Source organism: Ictalurus furcatus, chromosome 15 (genome assembly GCF_023375685.1).
Source record: "Ictalurus furcatus strain D&B chromosome 15, Billie_1.0, whole genome shotgun sequence".
Classification (NCBI taxonomy): domain Eukaryota; kingdom Metazoa; phylum Chordata; class Actinopteri; order Siluriformes; family Ictaluridae; genus Ictalurus; species Ictalurus furcatus.
In genome coordinates, this window is record NC_071269.1 from 23,986,000 (window position 1) to 24,004,305 (window position 18,306).

At 37.8% G+C, this 18,306-nt stretch overlaps 1 protein-coding gene across 2 annotated transcripts; it reads right to left on the bottom strand.

The window, feature by feature from the left end:
• Positions 1–3,830: 3,830 nt before the first annotated feature.
• Positions 3,831–16,963, bottom strand: LOC128619694 (calcium-responsive transactivator-like). 2 transcript variants are annotated; one of them, XM_053644026.1, is made up of 11 exons: positions 16,449–16,963; positions 14,507–14,583; positions 14,052–14,136; positions 13,665–13,797; positions 12,616–12,780; positions 10,266–10,424; positions 8,048–8,143; positions 6,938–7,030; positions 6,735–6,854; positions 4,994–5,121; positions 3,831–4,316 (listed from the first exon to the last, which is right to left on the bottom strand). In XM_053644026.1, exons 1-11 carry the CDS (start codon positions 16,515–16,517, stop codon positions 4,290–4,292), a joined length of 1,152 nt encoding a protein of 383 aa, XP_053500001.1. In that variant the 5' UTR covers positions 16,518–16,963; the 3' UTR covers positions 3,831–4,289. The 2 variants fall into 2 exon arrangements, with proteins under 2 accessions (XP_053500001.1, XP_053500000.1); XM_053644025.1 differs by lacking the exon at positions 16,449–16,963 and having other exon boundaries at positions 14,507–14,981.
• Between the last annotated feature and the right edge of the window lie 1,343 nt (positions 16,964–18,306).

Here is an 18,306-nt window from a genome sequence, read left to right on the forward strand (position 1 = left end):
CCAACTTCATGCCAGGCCTTCTTGCCGGGCATCAGTGACCAACATCTTGTGGCTGAACGGACAAATCGCCACAGCCACAGTCCAAACTCTAGTTCAAAACCTTCCCAGAAGAGTGGAGGATTTTACAGCAGGAAAGGGGGGGGACCAAAACAATATTATCTGGAACAGTATGTTCAGCGATCAGGTTTATTTTCTTTTTCTACCAAACCGTAACGAAAGGAAACCATACGTATATTACAAGTAATGGAGAACAAGTTAGTTGTCAAAACGTACTTCGTCAAATGTTATATTCATATCTCTGAAACAAAACTTTTCAAACGTGGAAATAAATTCATATGTAACCTGTAATTATCCCTGCATTAGTAATATAATGACATTCTGACTCCATATGCAATATTAATATGAAACTGTTGTTACAGGAAATGTAAATCAAATGGCTATATAACTAAATAAATACCTACAAATATTATATTGGACCAGTGGAAAAACTAATAAAAATCATAATTCCATGGAAACAAATCATTCCATGTCCAACAGTAAGGAAATTAACAAAACTAAAGAAGCAAAGAACTAAAAAATAGATATTAAATCTTTTAAACAAACACTAGTCTATCTTATATAACAAAGACTCGGTCCATCTGTGAAGCTGGACGTAAATAAATCTAATCCCACTCTGAACCTATATATAAAATAAGCATTACATTCATAAAATGAAATTACATTGAAAAAGAAGGTTTAATTCAAAATATATACAAAATATAAAACATACAGGTTGTAAGCTTTGGCTATAATTGGTCACAGATTTAATCTTCTGTGTTCTTGGAATCCTGTAAAAAAAACAAAAAAAAAACAACAACAACAACTGTATTTGTAAAAAAATAAATAAATAAATAAATAAAAAACCAGTTAAAATGTCAAAATTTACAGATAAAAACAAATTTAAAAAACTGCAACAAATGAGTAAAATACAGCTATTAAGACTTATCATATGAGGTCGTGCTAAACCAGACAATGATTATCTAGTTTTGATAAATATGTTCATTCATTCTACTTCTGGAAAAAAAAAAAGAAGTAAAAATAATATGAAGATTTTTTCATAAACAGACAAAATTACTTATCTGGTTGCAGGTAGCTATGTGCTGATAAGTAAAAAAAAAATAAAATAAAACACTTGGGGACATGTTATAGGAGCATAATCAACAACGGTGGTTGAGTTCCAGTTACCACCACAACGTTGATTCTTTTCCAAAAGATGCATGTTCCAAAGCGTTTTATTTCTCGTAAAGCACAGCAATTCGCCAGTGCTAACGATTTTTATTTATTAAAGGATGACATTTATGTTGTGGAACGTCCACGAAACCCGAAGTTATGCTATAGCAGCTATAAACAGTAGTTTCCTCTGCACTGAAGACTTTCCCCGTGTCCGAAAACTAAAAAGATACATCTTTCCCTCTGACCGTAATACAAAGTGCTGACACTGGAGACTCCTTCCAAAAATACTTGACAGAAAACTTTACCATATCATCTGTTTATGTGGCACGTCCACTATACAAGTCCCTGGGCATGTTGTTACTATAGAAACGTTAACGCGTTAGAATGATTACTGTGATTATAATTTTTTTTTTTATATATATAGGCACACGCCTAGTTATGGGCTATTATGTTGAGTGAATACTTCGTATAAAATATGAACCATTCACAAAAGAACACGAAATGAGCAATAATGTACATATAAAGCACATATATGAGCGAGTAATTGAGTGATAAATCAATTTAACTATGATATCGTTTTTCCATAGTTTCACACTTCTTCACAGTTTATGTACAGATGGAGCAGAGACAATAAAATTCAAACTTAGTGTGCGTAATATAGCAAATATATCGGAACAAATCAGGTACAAACATTACAGAATTTCACACCGGGTATATAGATAACCTGAATTATAATTTTTTTATTATTATTTTTTTTTTTTTCAAATGCCAACAAATAAACTGCTGTGTAATCGTGTTGCTCTTGTGAGGGATGGAAAGTTAATGTATGTTGGTGAATGTTGGTGTTTAATGAATAATGTTGGTGTTTTTACAGTGTTGGATATTGGTGTTTGATTTGAAATATTGGTGAATAGTGTTGTTTAAGGGTGTTAGATGGTGAATGCTTGTGTTTAATGGTGTTGGGTGGTGACTTGGTGTTTAATGAAGAGTGTTGGTGTTTAATGAAGAGTGTTGGTGTTTAATGAAGAATGTTGGTGTTTGATAAATATTGTTGACTTGTCGGTGTTTAATGAAGAATGTTGGTTTTTAATGAAGAATGTTGGTGTTTAATGAAGAATGTTGACTTGTTGGTGTTTAATGAAGAATGTTGGTGTTTAATGACGAGTGTTGGTGTTTAATGAAGAATGTTGGTGTTTAATGAAGAATGTTGGTGTATAATGAAGCATGTTGGTGTTTAATGAAGAGTGTTGGTGTTTAATGAAGAGTGTTGGTGTTTGATAAATATTGTTGACTTGTCGGTGTTTAATGAAGAATGTTGGCGTTTAATGAAGAATGTTGGTGTTTAATGAAGAATGTTGGTGTTTAATGAGGTTGGATGGTAAATGTTGGTGTGATTAATGTTGGTGAATTGTTGGTGTTTAATGAATATTGGGGAATTGTTGGTGTATAATGAAGAATGTTGGTGTTCAATGAAGAATGTTGGTGTTTAATGAATACTGGTGAATTGTTGGTGTTTAATGAAGAATGTTGGTGTTTAATGATATTGGATGGTAAATGTTGGTGTGATGAATATTGGTGACTTGGTGTTTAATGAAGAATGTTGGTGTTTAATGATGTTGGTGTGATAAATATTGTTGACTTGTCGGTGTTTAATGAAGAATGTTGGTGTTTAATGGTGTTAAATGGTAAATGTTGGTGTTTGATAAATATTGTTGACTTGTCGGTGTTTAATGAAGAATGTTGGTGTTTAACGAGGTTGGATGGTAAATGTTGGTGTGATTAATATTGGTGAATTGTTGGTGTTTAATGAATATTGGGGAATTGTTGGTGTATAATGAAGAATGTTGGTGTTTAATGAATACTGGTGAATTGTAGGTGTTTAATGATGTTGGTGTGATGAATATTGGTGACTTGGTGTTTAATGAAGAATGTTGGTGTTTAATGATGTTGGTGTGATGAATATTGGTGACTTGGTGTTTAATGAAGAATGTTGGTGTTTAATGATGTTGGTGTGATGAATATTGGTGACTTGTTGGTGTTTAATGAAGAATGTTGGTGTTTAATGATGTTGGTGTGATGAATATTGGTGACTTGTTGGTGTTTAATGAAGAATGTTGGTCTTTAATGATGTTGGTGTGATGAATATTGGTGACTTGTTGGTGTTTAATGAAGAATGTTGGTGTTTAATGGTGTTAAATGGCAAATGTTGGTGTTTGATAAATATTGGTGACTTCTCAGTGTTTAATGAAGAATGTTGGTGTTTAATGAAGAACGTTGGGTTTTAATGAAGAACGTTGGTGTTTAATGAAGAACGTTGGTGTTTAATGAAGAACGTTGGTATTTAATGGTGTTAAATGGTAAATGTTGGTGTTCGATGAATATTGTCGAATTGTTGCTGTTTAATGGTATTGGATGGTGAATGGCGGTGCTTGTTGGAGAAGACCGGTGTTAAGTGGAGGTTGGTGTGTGATTGTTGCAATTGGTCGGAGAATGTTGGGTTCGGTGCACATTCTTAAACTGCTTCTTTTGAAAATTGTAAAAACAGCTATAAAAATAGAAAGAATTAAATAGAGAAAAATTTGGGGGGGAAAAAAAAACCCCATACTGAGGTGTTGGTAACAGTACACGAAACTAGCAAACTCCTGCACCTTTAACACGTGACACGTAACTCCATCTGATGGACACTAGGAATGTTAACACACACTTATTTTTACACACTTTATATAAACAGATGCTGAACATATTCAGTAGAATTTGTATCGGTAGTCTGTTTTGTTTTGTCTCATATATACCTTATCTCTGTACAGAGACATAAGCTCTAAATCCCTCTGAGAAATGAAGAGGAGGTAGGTGAAAGAAAGTAGCCAGGATATTAAATTGTTAAATAGACAGACAGTGAGAGTGGTTTCCAATCTCAGTCTGCATAAGAAGATGGAAGCTGAATTATTATTATTATTTTTTTTTTGGACAAGCCTAGTTTCTCATTGGTCATCACGACACAATGGTCAGCTTAACACAGTATATGCGATCCTGTTCATTTGATTGGTTTGCCGAATGGTCGACTTGTAGAAGTATCATTACTGCTGGTAGTTTCCATACTGACCCTGTAAAGAAAAAAAAAAAAAAACATTCATTGTTTATAATTCAAAAATGCACACTGATGAATGTTTTATAGACATATGTTTAGAGTTAAGACAACATAAACTTTTCCTTAAGTACTGTTCGACTCGGGGTAAGTCTCGGGATAAATTTCTGGACATATGGCTGTTAAGCAATGTTGCCAGAGGATGTCTGTAGTAATTATGATCGATTTACATGGGATGCTAGTCTCCCAGTTTTCTGGCATTCTATCACATTCTAGCACATTTTAGTCTCCGATTTTCCTTTCTCATGCTATCCTTATATCTTCAGTTTTTTGGTCTACATAGTGTTGTAGTTTTTCCAGTCTCCAAATCTCCAAATTCTATACTTCCAAGTCTTTTAGTCTCCTTAGTTTACTAGTTTCATTATTACCCCAGGCTCCAAGTTTCTCCATGGCTCCCGGTCTCATAGTTTCTTCGTTTCAGTGTTCCCCTGTTTCAATTAATGTTGTCTGGTGCCTACCACAGCTAGTCCGTTTGTATTATAATGATTGATTTTCCTACATTAACCCCGTCTGCAGGTACTCTGACCCAACATATGGATTTCCAAAGATTTTTGGTCTCAGTAATTGTAAATAATCTGACTCTCAAGTGTTACAGACTCGATTTGTGTGCGAGTATGTACTGTGTGCGTGTTCTACCTGTTCGTACGTGTACGATCTCTGCGTTTGAGAGCCAGGGGTAGATTGTGTGGATCGATATGAGGAATACTGCTGACTCTGACCCTGCTGATACTGAGAGTACTGAGATGGAGCTCCCTGTCCTGGACCTGAAAAAAAGAAGGGGGATGTACGAGTGTGCATGAGTGTAAATGTGTGTATCACAGTTTTTATGAATGCTCTTGTATTAACAGAACCCTGTGTTTTTTTTTTCTCCGGGGCCACCTGACTTCTGGGCAGCCTGAACACACCATTCTTCATCAAACAACAACGTACTTCACCAAACACCAAAACATACAAGCAATTTCCATGAAACACTAACATTCGCCAGAAAATACCAACATAATTCATTAAACCCAAACATCAGCATTCTAAAACAACTACCCACATTCTCCAAACATAATTTTCTACCAAACACCAATGTACCTCACCAGACACCAACATTCTCCAAACATCACCATTATTCTCCAAACACCAACATTCTCACCAAACACCAACATTCTCCACCAAACTCCAACATCCTCCAAACACCAACACACTTCACCAAACACCAAAACACATGATGTCACTATCAAATACCACCATTCTCTATCAAATGCATAAAGCCCAACATTCCCAACACCTGCATTCTCCACCAAGCAATGACTTACCAAAACACATGAACAGTCACCAACAAACACCACCGTTCTCAGTCCCACCTGACATTCTAGAACAAAGTACCATATTTTTCAGCAAACACCGACGTTCTCCACTAAAAACCAACGCTCTCCAACACTGTCCATAAAACACCAACATCGTCCACCAACACTCTTCATACTCCACCAAACATCACGAATTTCCACCACTCACCAACATACATACTTTCCAACATGTACAGTATGTAACACAACAATCCCCAACAAACACTGACACATTTCACCCAATACCATCGCTGTCAACCAAATACCAACACAACTGACCAAACATCCAAAACATATGAACATTTTCCAGCAAACACCACCAATGTTCCTCAAACACCCCAATCATGGCATTACTAATGTGATTATCAACAATCAAAGATTTGGCTCTAGTGCTTATTAAGATTCTATGACTTCCAGATACTGGATGGTAAAACATAAGTATAAGGTACGTCGTAATGAACTTTGCATAGAAACGTTCTTCTTCTATAGGATCTATCATCACAAACTGTTTTGACATTTTATGCTGCTGAGGTAAGTTGCAAAAATCTCAAATAGTGACACCAATTTGAATCAGTTCATACTCATTATTCAAAGCACATGATTTACAACTTTATTTACAAACGGTTCGGGAAATCCTTGTAGGAAACTGCAGTCTGTCCGAACATCATTATCTGTGACAGCATGTCTTTTATTCTGACAGGACTACAAGTGTTTAACCCTCCTATTATGTTATGGGTCAATTTGACCCCATTTCCACATTTGAGACGTCTGAAATACTGGTCAATTTCTCTTTGTCACTTTGAAATTTTTTGACTTTTCTCAGTTAGGGTCATTAACTTGTATGCAACTATTTCATCTTATAGCTTGTCTTGGACAAGCCATAATAAAAGGTTTACTGTTTTAAGCTGCAACTTTACAGCTTTCACTGTACTTTTTTTTTTTTAAACTTTGCTAAACTGTTTTGACCCATAACATAATGGATGCAACTTCTTTTCTCTAACATAATAGTTGTGTTAAGGTTGCGTGCGTGTTTGTGTTCTTACCGTAACCCTGTCCTTGGCTGCTGTATCCTGGCTGTGATTGGTACTGTTGTTGGTTGAATGGCTGCTGCTGACCTGAGCTCTGCTGATATTGTGACTGCTGTTGGCTATACTGAGGGTTTCCTACAACACCACCAAAATAGATTATATTCGCGGCATTCACGTAAAGTGTCTCGATATGTTCCACGTTATGTTTTTCTACCCACCGCCTTCATAATAGTGTTGTGATGAGTCTTCAAACGATCTCTCGTAACTCTGCTCGCCATAAGAAGACTGCTGATACGAGTATTCACTGTGACCTATAGGGTGCAAAATATATTGTTGAAATGATCATTTGCTTGTACATAAGTAACACTAGCTTGTTCTGATTTCAAGTGACAGACATCCCTGGGTCAACAGACAGCAAGAATAGAGCCTAAGTGTAATATGAGCCAATCGCAAATTTCATCGTACATCAATGAAATAGTTCAGCTTCTGGTTTTGATTATGTCGTAGTAGCCTAACAATTGATAGCTTGTAGGGAAACTTTTTATTTATATAATAAAGTTCGGCTAACATGACCTAGCTTGCTACCAAATTCACACAAGCCAGACTTCTAGCTAAGGTGCAAATAGCCAATGAGATTGGAACTAGCAAAAGTACAGCTGGAGTAGTAATCTGGCTAATATCACTGTGATTATGGGTAGTCTGGGTAATCTGGGTAGATTAGCTAAATAATTTTCTGCGAAAAGATGATGTTTGCGTTTGGCCGATTAAATTGAGAGCTGCAGGCAAATACAGTAATGTACCACCTATCGTTATAGTGGGTTGGAGATGTGCCGTGTTATTAATTTTGTATACATCGTTCCAGCATTCATTCATTTCCCAATAATGAAAGACAAAGAACCTACACTTCTTGTCCAGTCAGATGCACCTACAGTACGTACTGCACACATCTCTATACCTAATTCCATACACAAATAAAAACAAAAAAAAGGTACCAGATCTGAAATTTCGGCACACCAAAGGCGCTCACGGATAAAGAAAAAAAAAAAAATCTGTTCTGAGACTTGGCTTAAAAATCGATAATATAAAAAAAAGACAAAATTCATCTAAAACCAGAAAAACACATCTGACCTTGGAATTAATGAACTGCCAATGTGTGTGAACATGTAAAAAAGAAAAAAACAAAACAAAATACACCAAAAAAAAAAAAAAAAAACCAGGGAAGAGAAAAAGTAAGTGAGGCAGAAGTAGAAGGTGTGGAAGATGTTTTAGGGAGGTGGATAAGCATGTAATTTGCTTGTATGAATGTGTGTGAGGGTCCGTGTGATTACCATCAGGGTAATACTGCTGGTTTATAGGCTCGCTGGAGCTCGGAGTGTGTCCGTACTGCTCTCCGTAGAACTCCTCCTGACCCATGTACTGCGATCCTGAAACACAGGGCGACACCACGGTTGGTTAATCAGATCTGATCTGATCGAATGGCCCAAGTCCTCCACTGCAGAAGAAGCGGAGGGGCGAATAAGTGGCTTCAAGGGCATAAAAGTGGATCTACAACGAATATACTAAGGTGGGCTCGTACCGAGGGAGTCTGTGTCGTTTAGGATGCCTTCCATATCTTCATTAAAAGATTAGATAGAATTGAATTATTGGCTAGATTTGTGAGAATGAATAGACTATTGCCTATAATGCACTTATAGTAGGAAAGGCTCAGGATGTAGTAATCTCATTATGAGGGAACAATTTATGTAAAGATGGATGGATCAGCTTATATGCAGCATGAAATGTTGTTCCTAATTTGGAACAGAGTTAAAAAAAAAAAACATAGGGTCTAAATTAGAGAAGAAAAATGGCATAAAAAAATGGAATTAGCAAAGTATGTACGTGCAAGAAAAGAGATGCAAATGAAATTCCAGCAATGCTGAAAATGAAAAAAAAAAAAAAAAAAGATAGTTTTAGTTCTGGTGTGCAGAAACTCCAGATATTACTATGTCCTTTCAAATCTTCAGAAGAATGTTACTAAGAAAAAAAAAGAAAAAAAACCCCAAGTGCAATAAATCCAACCGAACGATAAAGCACACCAAAGAAATGACGACGGCTCCACCGTTCTCATCCAAATCTCACAGAAGATTTCACATTGCCTTTCTGATTTCCTAGATGAGAGACCCATCATCTCAAACTAAATTACAACGCAGAACTGACTTTTGGACCCCACTGTACCTACTGGATAAGCACTCCCCTGTGCTCACATGACATCGACCAACTGACGCTTGGGATTTCTTCACCAGAAGAATACAAAATTTCTTCACTACAGAAACAGCTTAAATTCGCATACAAGCTCTAGTCATATCCAGACTGCAACCTTTATCCTTTATATGCAATATCAGAACATCCTGGCAAGACCTAATCAGGCACGTAAGGCTCCTCACTGCTGCGACGAGCCTCCACCAGCTCAATCCATCGACCCGACGGGCCTCGTTTATTATCTTTGAATAAAGCTGTGCCTTCATGTTTAATAGATCAAACCGAACTCGGACAGATTTCTAAAATTTCAATAACGTTGATTTTCTACATACTCGCACGCATATGTTTATAAAAACGCCAATCACCCATAAATTACCAAGCACCTTCATGGCTTGGTTTACATTTAGTGGAAGCCCAAAAATCTACATAAAAGGCAAGGTTCAAATAAAGCTGAACGTGACAAAATGATGCCTAATAGATGGACGAGCTCAGCCACCGTAGCGCTTCGGAAGACTTGGACGCTCACTGTCCGAGCCTAATTTTATAGCGTGCCATTACTTTTTTCCTAACTGAATGGCTAGTCTTATTTGTCTTAATGAATAGATTTCTCTCGGATTGCTAACACTAACAAGATATTTTTCATTAAATTCACGTGATATCGAAGTGATTTAAACTTGACGGCATCATTCAGATATAACACTAACTCACAACAATTTGAATTTGATTATGAATATGATTTGAAGCTGATTGATCAAGGTTTAGTGAATTAGTGAGTCTCCTTATACATAAATTAATACAAACTCAGGAGCTCTTGGACTAATTGATACTTATTTAATTTTTTTTTAATTATTTTTCAAATGAACTGGATTTTCAAGAAAATATTATTTCCAAATAAACCAGTTTGTATCCAGCTTGATAATCCAATGAGATCCAATGTCTACATTTGTTTTCCAGGTAGGTCTTGAGACCTTTTAAGACAATATCCAGGTACACGGTTCTATGTGTTTCTTTGTATTAGAATTTATTACTAACTCTAACTCTACCCCTAACCCCTCACAAACATATGATGGAGTCTTCTATCATATGTTTGTCCACCAGAATCAGTCTTTCAGGTTATAAATCCTTACACTTGTATATCGCACCTTACGTTCAGGATAAGAGTATTAACCAAATGGATAAATATAAACGTGTAGGTCTTTCTCACGCGTCAACCATCACACTGCATTTAAGCGATCAGAACTGGAACTAAACACTTCCATCTAACCGAACCGATTCCACCAGGACGTACAGGAATTACATCAGACTTACCTTGCTGAGCAGGACGATAGCTTCCGACAGGCCTTTGTGGGACCATACTGTTGCCTTGATTACTTTGTCCCATCATGCCTATGGTCTGCTGCCCCTGATAGTGCTGACCTCCAGAAGAGGAGTAATGGGGTCCTGAACCTTGCTGATGCATCATAGAGACTGAGGAAAATCACACGTTACTGTAACACTGATTATATCTAAATAAAACAAAAAATAAAAACATCATGGAGGTCGAAGAGAAGCATCGGAAACAGCCAGAGAAAACTGCAAAACTAGTAGGGAAGAACTTGTAAGGGGAAACTCGTAGGGAGAAATTAACTGTGAAATAAATAGCAGAAGCCAAGCTAGGGTAAGTGCTTGCACGGAGAGAAAATGTTGATTAAGCTCATTTGACAGGGGACAAAAGTTGTGGGGGGGGGGGGGGGGGGATTATTAAAGGAGGAGGGTAAATAATCACCGTGATGAACTGAATGTGTTTGTCTTTGGCTGTCTTCTGCTTTCTTATTCAAGCACAGGAACTTTGGAACCCCTAATAATAATAATAATAATAATAATAATAATAATAATAATAATAATGTAGTATTTTGGACACCCTGGAACATTAAACATCAAGCAAAACAACAACAAAAAAACAAAACAAGATAGAAATGTACTAAAACTCTTCAAACACCAGTTGAACCAGTTGAGTCCCAGACCCACCTAAGACCTTCGTAATGGGTGCAGCCTAATGTTCTAAAGCAAACTCTTCAGGCAGTGACTGCCAGCCTGCTACGCCACACAGATGCAACTAAACACAATGGCACAAGCATCGACTATCTGAACTGTTCAACACTGCATGCACTAAATGTCCCAATTATAGAGCTAGCAAGGTAGCAGAGTTAGCTATGTTTGGTAGGTTAGCATTTACTCACTGGTTTATTTTTGCTCCCTTTTTTTTTTTTTTTAAAGCTTGCTAGTTGCTGTTTAGCTTTCATTTGCTAGCTTACTTTCACTTCCTAAATTAACTTTTGCTTGCTAGATTAGCTAGACTTTCTGTTTAACCCGCTTGTGATGGCCAACACGTCCCGCTAATCAGTGAGAGCAGAGCTTATACAAGATTTAGTCAGGATTTACTGCCTGTGTGTCTTTGACATTCTCCCATTAATATATTAATAAAGATATTGAAATGTCAATGGTTATTCACAATTTGTACTACCCACAAAACCAACATCTTTTAAGACGTCGGATTAAGATGGGGTTATAGCCTACGATTAAGCGTAGTTAGGCCTAGTTTATACTTGATGTGGGATTTTGCGTGCACATGCAGGAACACCGGCAATGTGAGTGGCGCAGGTCACGCGCACGTCTACGGATCTTTCGTATATCGGGGGGGTAATAAAAGCGACGTCCGCTATTCGGCACGTCGCAGCCGAAACGTCCCTGTTCGCAAGGTTTCCGAGTGGAACTGTAAAATGTGAGGGCTTTCATGCGCACTGATGCTTGATGAGCTCCGTCTCTCTTTGAAACATCCTGCTGTCGTCGTGATTGTCGTCATGAGCTCTGACCTTACGTTCAAAAGTATTTACGAATCTAGAAGATTCAGAAGACTTTCCTTTCGGTAGGTTACACGTGAGTTTTTAAAAATTCAGTAATAGGAAAATCTGTTAGTGTTAGTACTGAATATCTGTCTAGAATAGTAACATAGCTAGTGAAAAAAAGTTTGTTTAATCATTGTGTCACACTGTGCTATACTGCCCCCTACTACTTACACTGGTATTGCACCAAGCGAACACTTTCCAGTTTCTAAGGGCGTGCACAAGCTTCCAATGACCGTATATGTCCAGCAGCCCCCTTGCGTACACGTACATACGAGCAAGTATAATCCAGGCTTTACTGTTATGACCCCAAGTCGATTATTTTCCGATAACAGCACAAGTGTTGTTATTCCTCCCTCCTTATTTAATTCATTTATAGTCCTATACACATCAAATGTCGTGAAAGATCCCTGAACCAACTAAGTTCCTTTTATCGCTTATTTTCACAGCCGCTATAAACAGTCATTCCCTCACCAGCCTCTGGTTCGATCTCTCTCTTGAACTTAATATGAAAAGAAAACGCAACTTGTCATGTTCCCGAGACACCGGAAAGCATAAAATCCTCTGTCCTAAAGACGTTCCTATGTCAGAAAGCTTAAAGGTACAGCTTTACCTCTGACCGTGAGAAAGCTCTGACACTAAGGACTCCAGTTTCTCAGTGTTAATCCTGACGTATACACTTAGCCAATTCTAAAAATCTCTGTTCGCCCCTCTCCCGTCCAATCGGATTGTCTGGTTGAGTTGTGATTGACAGGGCGAGCGCTCTCTGGGCTCACCTTGGCTGGACTGTATGTTGAGGTTGGTGCGGGAGGACGGGTACAGTGCTGTGCCCAGTGACGATGAGGATGAGGGGACTGAGTGAGTGAAGCTCGACCCGGAGCTCATGGACGAAGTGGAAGGGCCGGACTGCTGCTGCTGCTGCATGGGGGTGTGACTCGGGCCTGATAACACACACTCGCAGTCAAATGTGCAACCAGGATCAATGGCACGAGATACACACACACACACAAACACACACACACACACACACACACACACACACACACACATTCAGTTCATCAGCAGAAAAGGACAGGAAACAAAATAATAAAGGAAGACAAGGATTGAGTAGAGGGATTATATAGTCGCAGGGAATCAAAGTGACTGAAGTGGATGATGAAGTCTGAAGCTTGAAGATGTTCCTTAAATCGTTTTCATTTCATTTCATTTAAGCGTGTCGCGCTTTTCATTTCATACTGTATCACCGGGAAGGACGGAAGGAATGGAAGAAATACAGAAAGTCAGAAAGATGAAAGAGAAAGAAAGATCAGAGATACGAAGGGAAGGAAAGAAAGTAGGAAGGAAGGAGGGAATATAGAAATAGAGATATACAGAGAAGAAGGACAGAAGAACTATGGAAGCTATGGAAAAAAAAAACAGAAATCTGTCCTAAATGAGAAACAAAAGTATATCCCCCCCCCCCCCAATTACATATATTGTCTACGTATCGATATTGTTTATTTATTACACTATTAAATGATCCATTATACTATCCTAAATAATATGCCATCAAATGTTGGGGATGATTTGAAGGTCATCTGACCCTCGGTCAGTTTTACTGCTAAACCGTTTTTTGTTCTGTTTGGTCAAAAACTGGCATTTTAAACATAGTACGATACCGTCTGCATACATCTAAATACATTTAAAATAAAATTTAAAAAATCATACTTATTGGTGTAGGGAAAAGCAGGCGGAGCACAAACACAAAAGCACTGTCAGTGAGACAGTCATGCAGGAAGACAGGAAGTGCAGCAAGACAGCCGGGCGCAGGTGTGGACAGACTCACCGTTACTCATCTGACTCTGCATTAGTGAGGAAGGAGCCATGCTGTCATTAAGATTACTCTGAGAGTGTAGAGATCCTGCTGCACTGCTCCCTCCCATCCCGCCTCCACCCATATTCATCCCGGGGTTCGGAGGCTGGTCGAGCGAGAGAGAGAGAGAGAGAGAGAGAGAGAGACAGAGAGAGATTTAAATTCTAGGTTGTCTTAGTTACGCACAGCTAATATGCCATTTTGAGTAAATATATGAAAGGAAGAAATACAGGATGAAAAAAAATGGATTTAAGAGAAACAGAGACATAAAGAGAAGAAGGAAGGAAGGAGAGCCTGGAAGAAAAAAAAACGTACGAGGAAGCGAGACATGGAAGGAAGGTAGGAAGAAAGGAAGATTACCGCAGGTAAGAGGGACTGCATGTTTTGGTTGGAGTCTGCGATCGTGGCCAAGTAAACCAGGTTTCTGTGTAAAATCTGCTGATACCTAAACACAATTATAATGGAATAATAATAATAATAATAATAATAATAATATGAGTAACATCGTTCAAGAGGCTTTAAATCAACTTAACCTAAGTTTAGCCCCGCCCACATTGTATCAAAAGGTAAACAGTTCGGATAAAGTTAACGTGGACGATGTGAGTCGGACGCCGTACTGTTGATTTAGGAAACATTAGAAAGAAGTCACGTATTTTAGATGAATGGGAATTTAATAGAGAGCAGTACAGAGATTCGGGTTGTATTCATGTCCATAAGGTTAGACTGTGACTTCAAATCAAATCCTGTGACAGCCAGAGAGTCAGCCTCAACTGCGCTGCGCATCAGGTTTTGAATAAATAACGCAAATTACTTACTGTGTGCACTCTGCAGTCTTTCCTTTGCTCTGATAGTCCATAATGCACTGAATCAGATAGTGATTTTCATCCAGCATCTTGCGGGAAAGAGAAAAACACACAGAAGACTTAATAAAAACCCAGTTTCGTGTTGTTCTAGGAAAATAATCAACAATATCGTTGTGTGATGAAGTTACCACCCTGAAGTGAATTATTTGCCTATAACACCACATCCAGAAGCGTTTGATTCCTCTTACACCACAGCAATTTTGAACAATTACAGTATGTAATTAGACATTTTATTATTTAATAAGACATAAACACCCCCTGTGACATGTGCAGCGTAATCTCCTCTGTCCTTAAAGTGCACCTATTATGGTTTCTCAAATATGACCTTTCACGTAGCGTGTTATATACGGAGCTGTTTGTGAATGTAAAAAACTCTGCAAAGTTTCAAAAATCAAAGCGCACGACAAACGGCGTTATCGACTCCCAAACGAAGGAACCGATTCTGAACAGCTGAATCGACTCGTTAGGGATTCCAGACTTTACTTCCTGTACGATCCTCCGTAGGTTTATAACTAAAAACCCCACCTCTGGTCTTCATCGGCTGCTCGCTGACAGCGGTAGACCAATCACGACAGACTGGGACGTCTGACCAATCAGAGCAGAGTATGCTCTCTGAAAGGAGTTGTTTAGAACGAATCCTTTAGAACGAATCATTTAACGAGTCGTTTGTGACACTGGTGGAAAAAGGTAACGCTGCAGTTTAAATTATGAGCACGTTAAAGTGTTTTTTGACCTCAGATGCATGTAAATCTATCGTATGAGACCTCGTAAACAACATTAGGCACGTTTCAAAACCATAATAGGTGCGCTTTAATGACTGTTACAAAGTGCTGATACTGGAGACTCCTTCCATAAATGTTACATAAACCTCTCCTTAAGGAAAACCGTACCATATCAACAATTAGGCTATGTTTCCATTGTTAAATAAATGTGTTTAATTGTGTTACTCCAGAATATAAAATAATGTTACTATAGCATTCGGTAAACCACAGCGTCGTGCTTTAACGATCATGTATAAAACATGTATATGATCGTGCGTTTTCAGGAACATTTTCTTACTTTTATGACTTTATTGTACATTATCCTCATGGGTCCAGTGTAAAACTGAAGACTCCAAACACGTCCTACTACATTGTGACTGCAGCATTATGTACGTTTCACTTTTACTTGAATGTTTACTTCAAGGAAGAAGAAGACAACAACAACAAAAAAGCGCTATAAAAGTGCATCATTTTGGAATTATGTCACCTCTTCGATTGGAAATAATCTGAGGGAACAGGTAACGCAGTTGAAGACAAACAGCCTGCCGTCCATTAAAGTGACACTGAAGTGACAGCAGCACATCCATCACCTTCCAGTGCAAACAAAGGTGTGGAGAGAAGGCTAACACTTTGTTTGTGTGTGTGTGTGTGTGTGTGTTTTCACCAACTCCAAGGCTTTATCCATTAATATATGGGAATTACTATTATATAATTAGAAAACAATGAATTATATATATATATATATATATATATATATATATATATATATATATATATATATATATATATATTAATAACCAGTGAAAAGGCATACTCCTCATCCCAGTACATATAGTATAATATATCATGAAGATCTAAACAAATGTATTGTTATTTCTACATTGTTATATAAAAGCAAAATTAGATTATACAAAAAGCAATCGTGAAAGATACCTGAATTAGGTTTGAGAATTATGTTTAGGTTTATAAGCATAAGGTGTAAACACAAATATGTGCTTTTGTTTAGGATCAGTGTGGAGCGGTTGCCATTCACTTCTCCACTTTCACACCAATAAACAGAAAGCATCCTTTAAAAACAACAACAACAACAACAACAAAAAGGCTTTTCATCGTCCTAAAAACAGCACATTTACCTTCTGTATCGTCTGTTGGGTCACTTCACCTTTCCCTCTCGGCCGTGTTGATGAAAATGTGACTGACATTGTTTTTAATCGCAAGGGGGGGGAAAAAAAATCTGAATATGAGAATGATTTTATTCAAATATTTATTCTCTGGCTTTCAAAGCGCCTGTCACATAGACAGGTCACTAGTAATTATGATTAAGAAAATAGGGGTGTCGTTACTCGAATATGTCTCCTTATCACACACAAAACCACGTCTAATGGAAATACACAAAAAAAACTGAAAATATAGAACTGTAAATAAAAATAGGCAGGACGGTAATGACGGTGTCGGAGATGGAGATGCTGAAACCGCCCCGCGGTCTACATGAAGGAAACACCTGCTCTTGGTACGCTCCACCCAGCTCTCAGCCGACCGCGTCTCTCCTTACGCTTCCACTACAGCTCATTCACCAACGTCACTACGCACAGTTCTGTACGTAACACGCCTTGTGCGCTGCAGCATCACGTAAACAATGGCAGCTCGTGTTTTCTCCGATAGAGCTCAGGCGTAGCCACGCCCACGGCGAACCTCCTCCGCTGTGATTGGTCAGTGATGGTCCGCGCGCTCTTGAAGGCTCTGACGCTAATAATAATAATAATAAAAATACTACTACTACTACTACTACTACTACTTCTACTACTTCTAATAATAATACCACGTTATTACAAGTAAGAAATAATGATGACAGTAAATTAGGTTAAAAAGTTTAAATAATAATAATCATAATCGTAATACCAATTTATTACAAGTAGAAAAATAATGATGACTGTATTTATTATTAAAATATTACAATAAAATCTAGGCAAATTAGGTTAAAAAGTTCAAATACTACTACTACTACTAATAATAATAATAAGAAGAAGAAGAAGAAGAAGAATCATCATCATCATCATCATCATATTTATGAGCTCCTTTCATGGAACCTAAGGACAGTGTACAGTTACAAGAAAAAAAAAGTCATAGAAGTAAGTTAAACATATTTAAAATTTGAATTTAGGATATAACAATAATAAAGGTAAACAGAGGGGAATGAGAATAAAAGGGGGGAAACCCTCACATAAAACTATGCTGTAACTTAGCAGATTAAACAACAATAAGGGGCACATTAAGATTGGGAAGAAACTCTGGGTGTGAGCAAATGCAAAGCAGAAGAGATGAGATTTAGTTGACTTTTAAAATGTTGAAGGGGGATGCAGGAACAGAGATGGAGAGAGAGAGAGAGAAATCAACTTAATAAAAAATAAATAATAATAATAATAATAATAATAATAATAATAATAATAGTGGTTAGCACGTTCGCCTCACACCTCCAGGGTCGGGGGGTCGATTCCCGCCGCTGCCCTGTGTGTGTGGAGGTTGCATGTTGTCCCCATGCTGCGGGGGTTTCCTCCGGGTACTCCAGTTTTTTCCCCCAGTCCAAAGACATGCATGGTAGGCTGAGTGGCATGTCCAAAGTGCCCCCAGAGTGTGAATGTGTGTGATTGCGCCCTGAGATGGATTGGCACCCCGTCCAGGGTGTACCCCGCCTTGTGCCCGATTCTCCCTGAGATAGGCTCCAGGTTACCCACAAGCCTGTAGGATAAGCGCTATAGAAAATGGATGGATGGATGGATGGATGGATGGAATAATAATAATAATTAACACTTACTATTATTATAATATCTTATTATTATTATTATCACCATCATCATTATTATTGTTGTTGTTAGAATGCTGTTGTTTATTAGTTGTTTAATATATTATTTAACAAAACCATTAGAACAAAATCAGTGCTTGACGCATGAACGTGATTCCTTGTTTCTTTTTATCCAAATGTAGCGAAATTGT

What these genes read in the sequence shown, in the direction of transcription:
- LOC128619694 (XM_053644025.1), bottom strand. Translation starts at nt 14,718, where the DNA reads ATGTGGTGTTATAGGCAAATAATTCACTTCAGGGTGGTAACTTCATCA. An exon ending in TGCAGTCCCTCTTACCTGCG is followed by an intron (nt 13,798 to 14,051) that starts GTAATCTTCCTT and finishes TCGCTCGACCAG; the next exon opens with CCTCCGAACCCCGGGATGAA. An exon ending in CAGCCAAGGACAGGGTTACG is followed by an intron (nt 5,122 to 6,734) that starts GTAAGAACACAA and finishes TCTTTTTTTCAG; the next exon opens with GTCCAGGACAGGGAGCTCCA.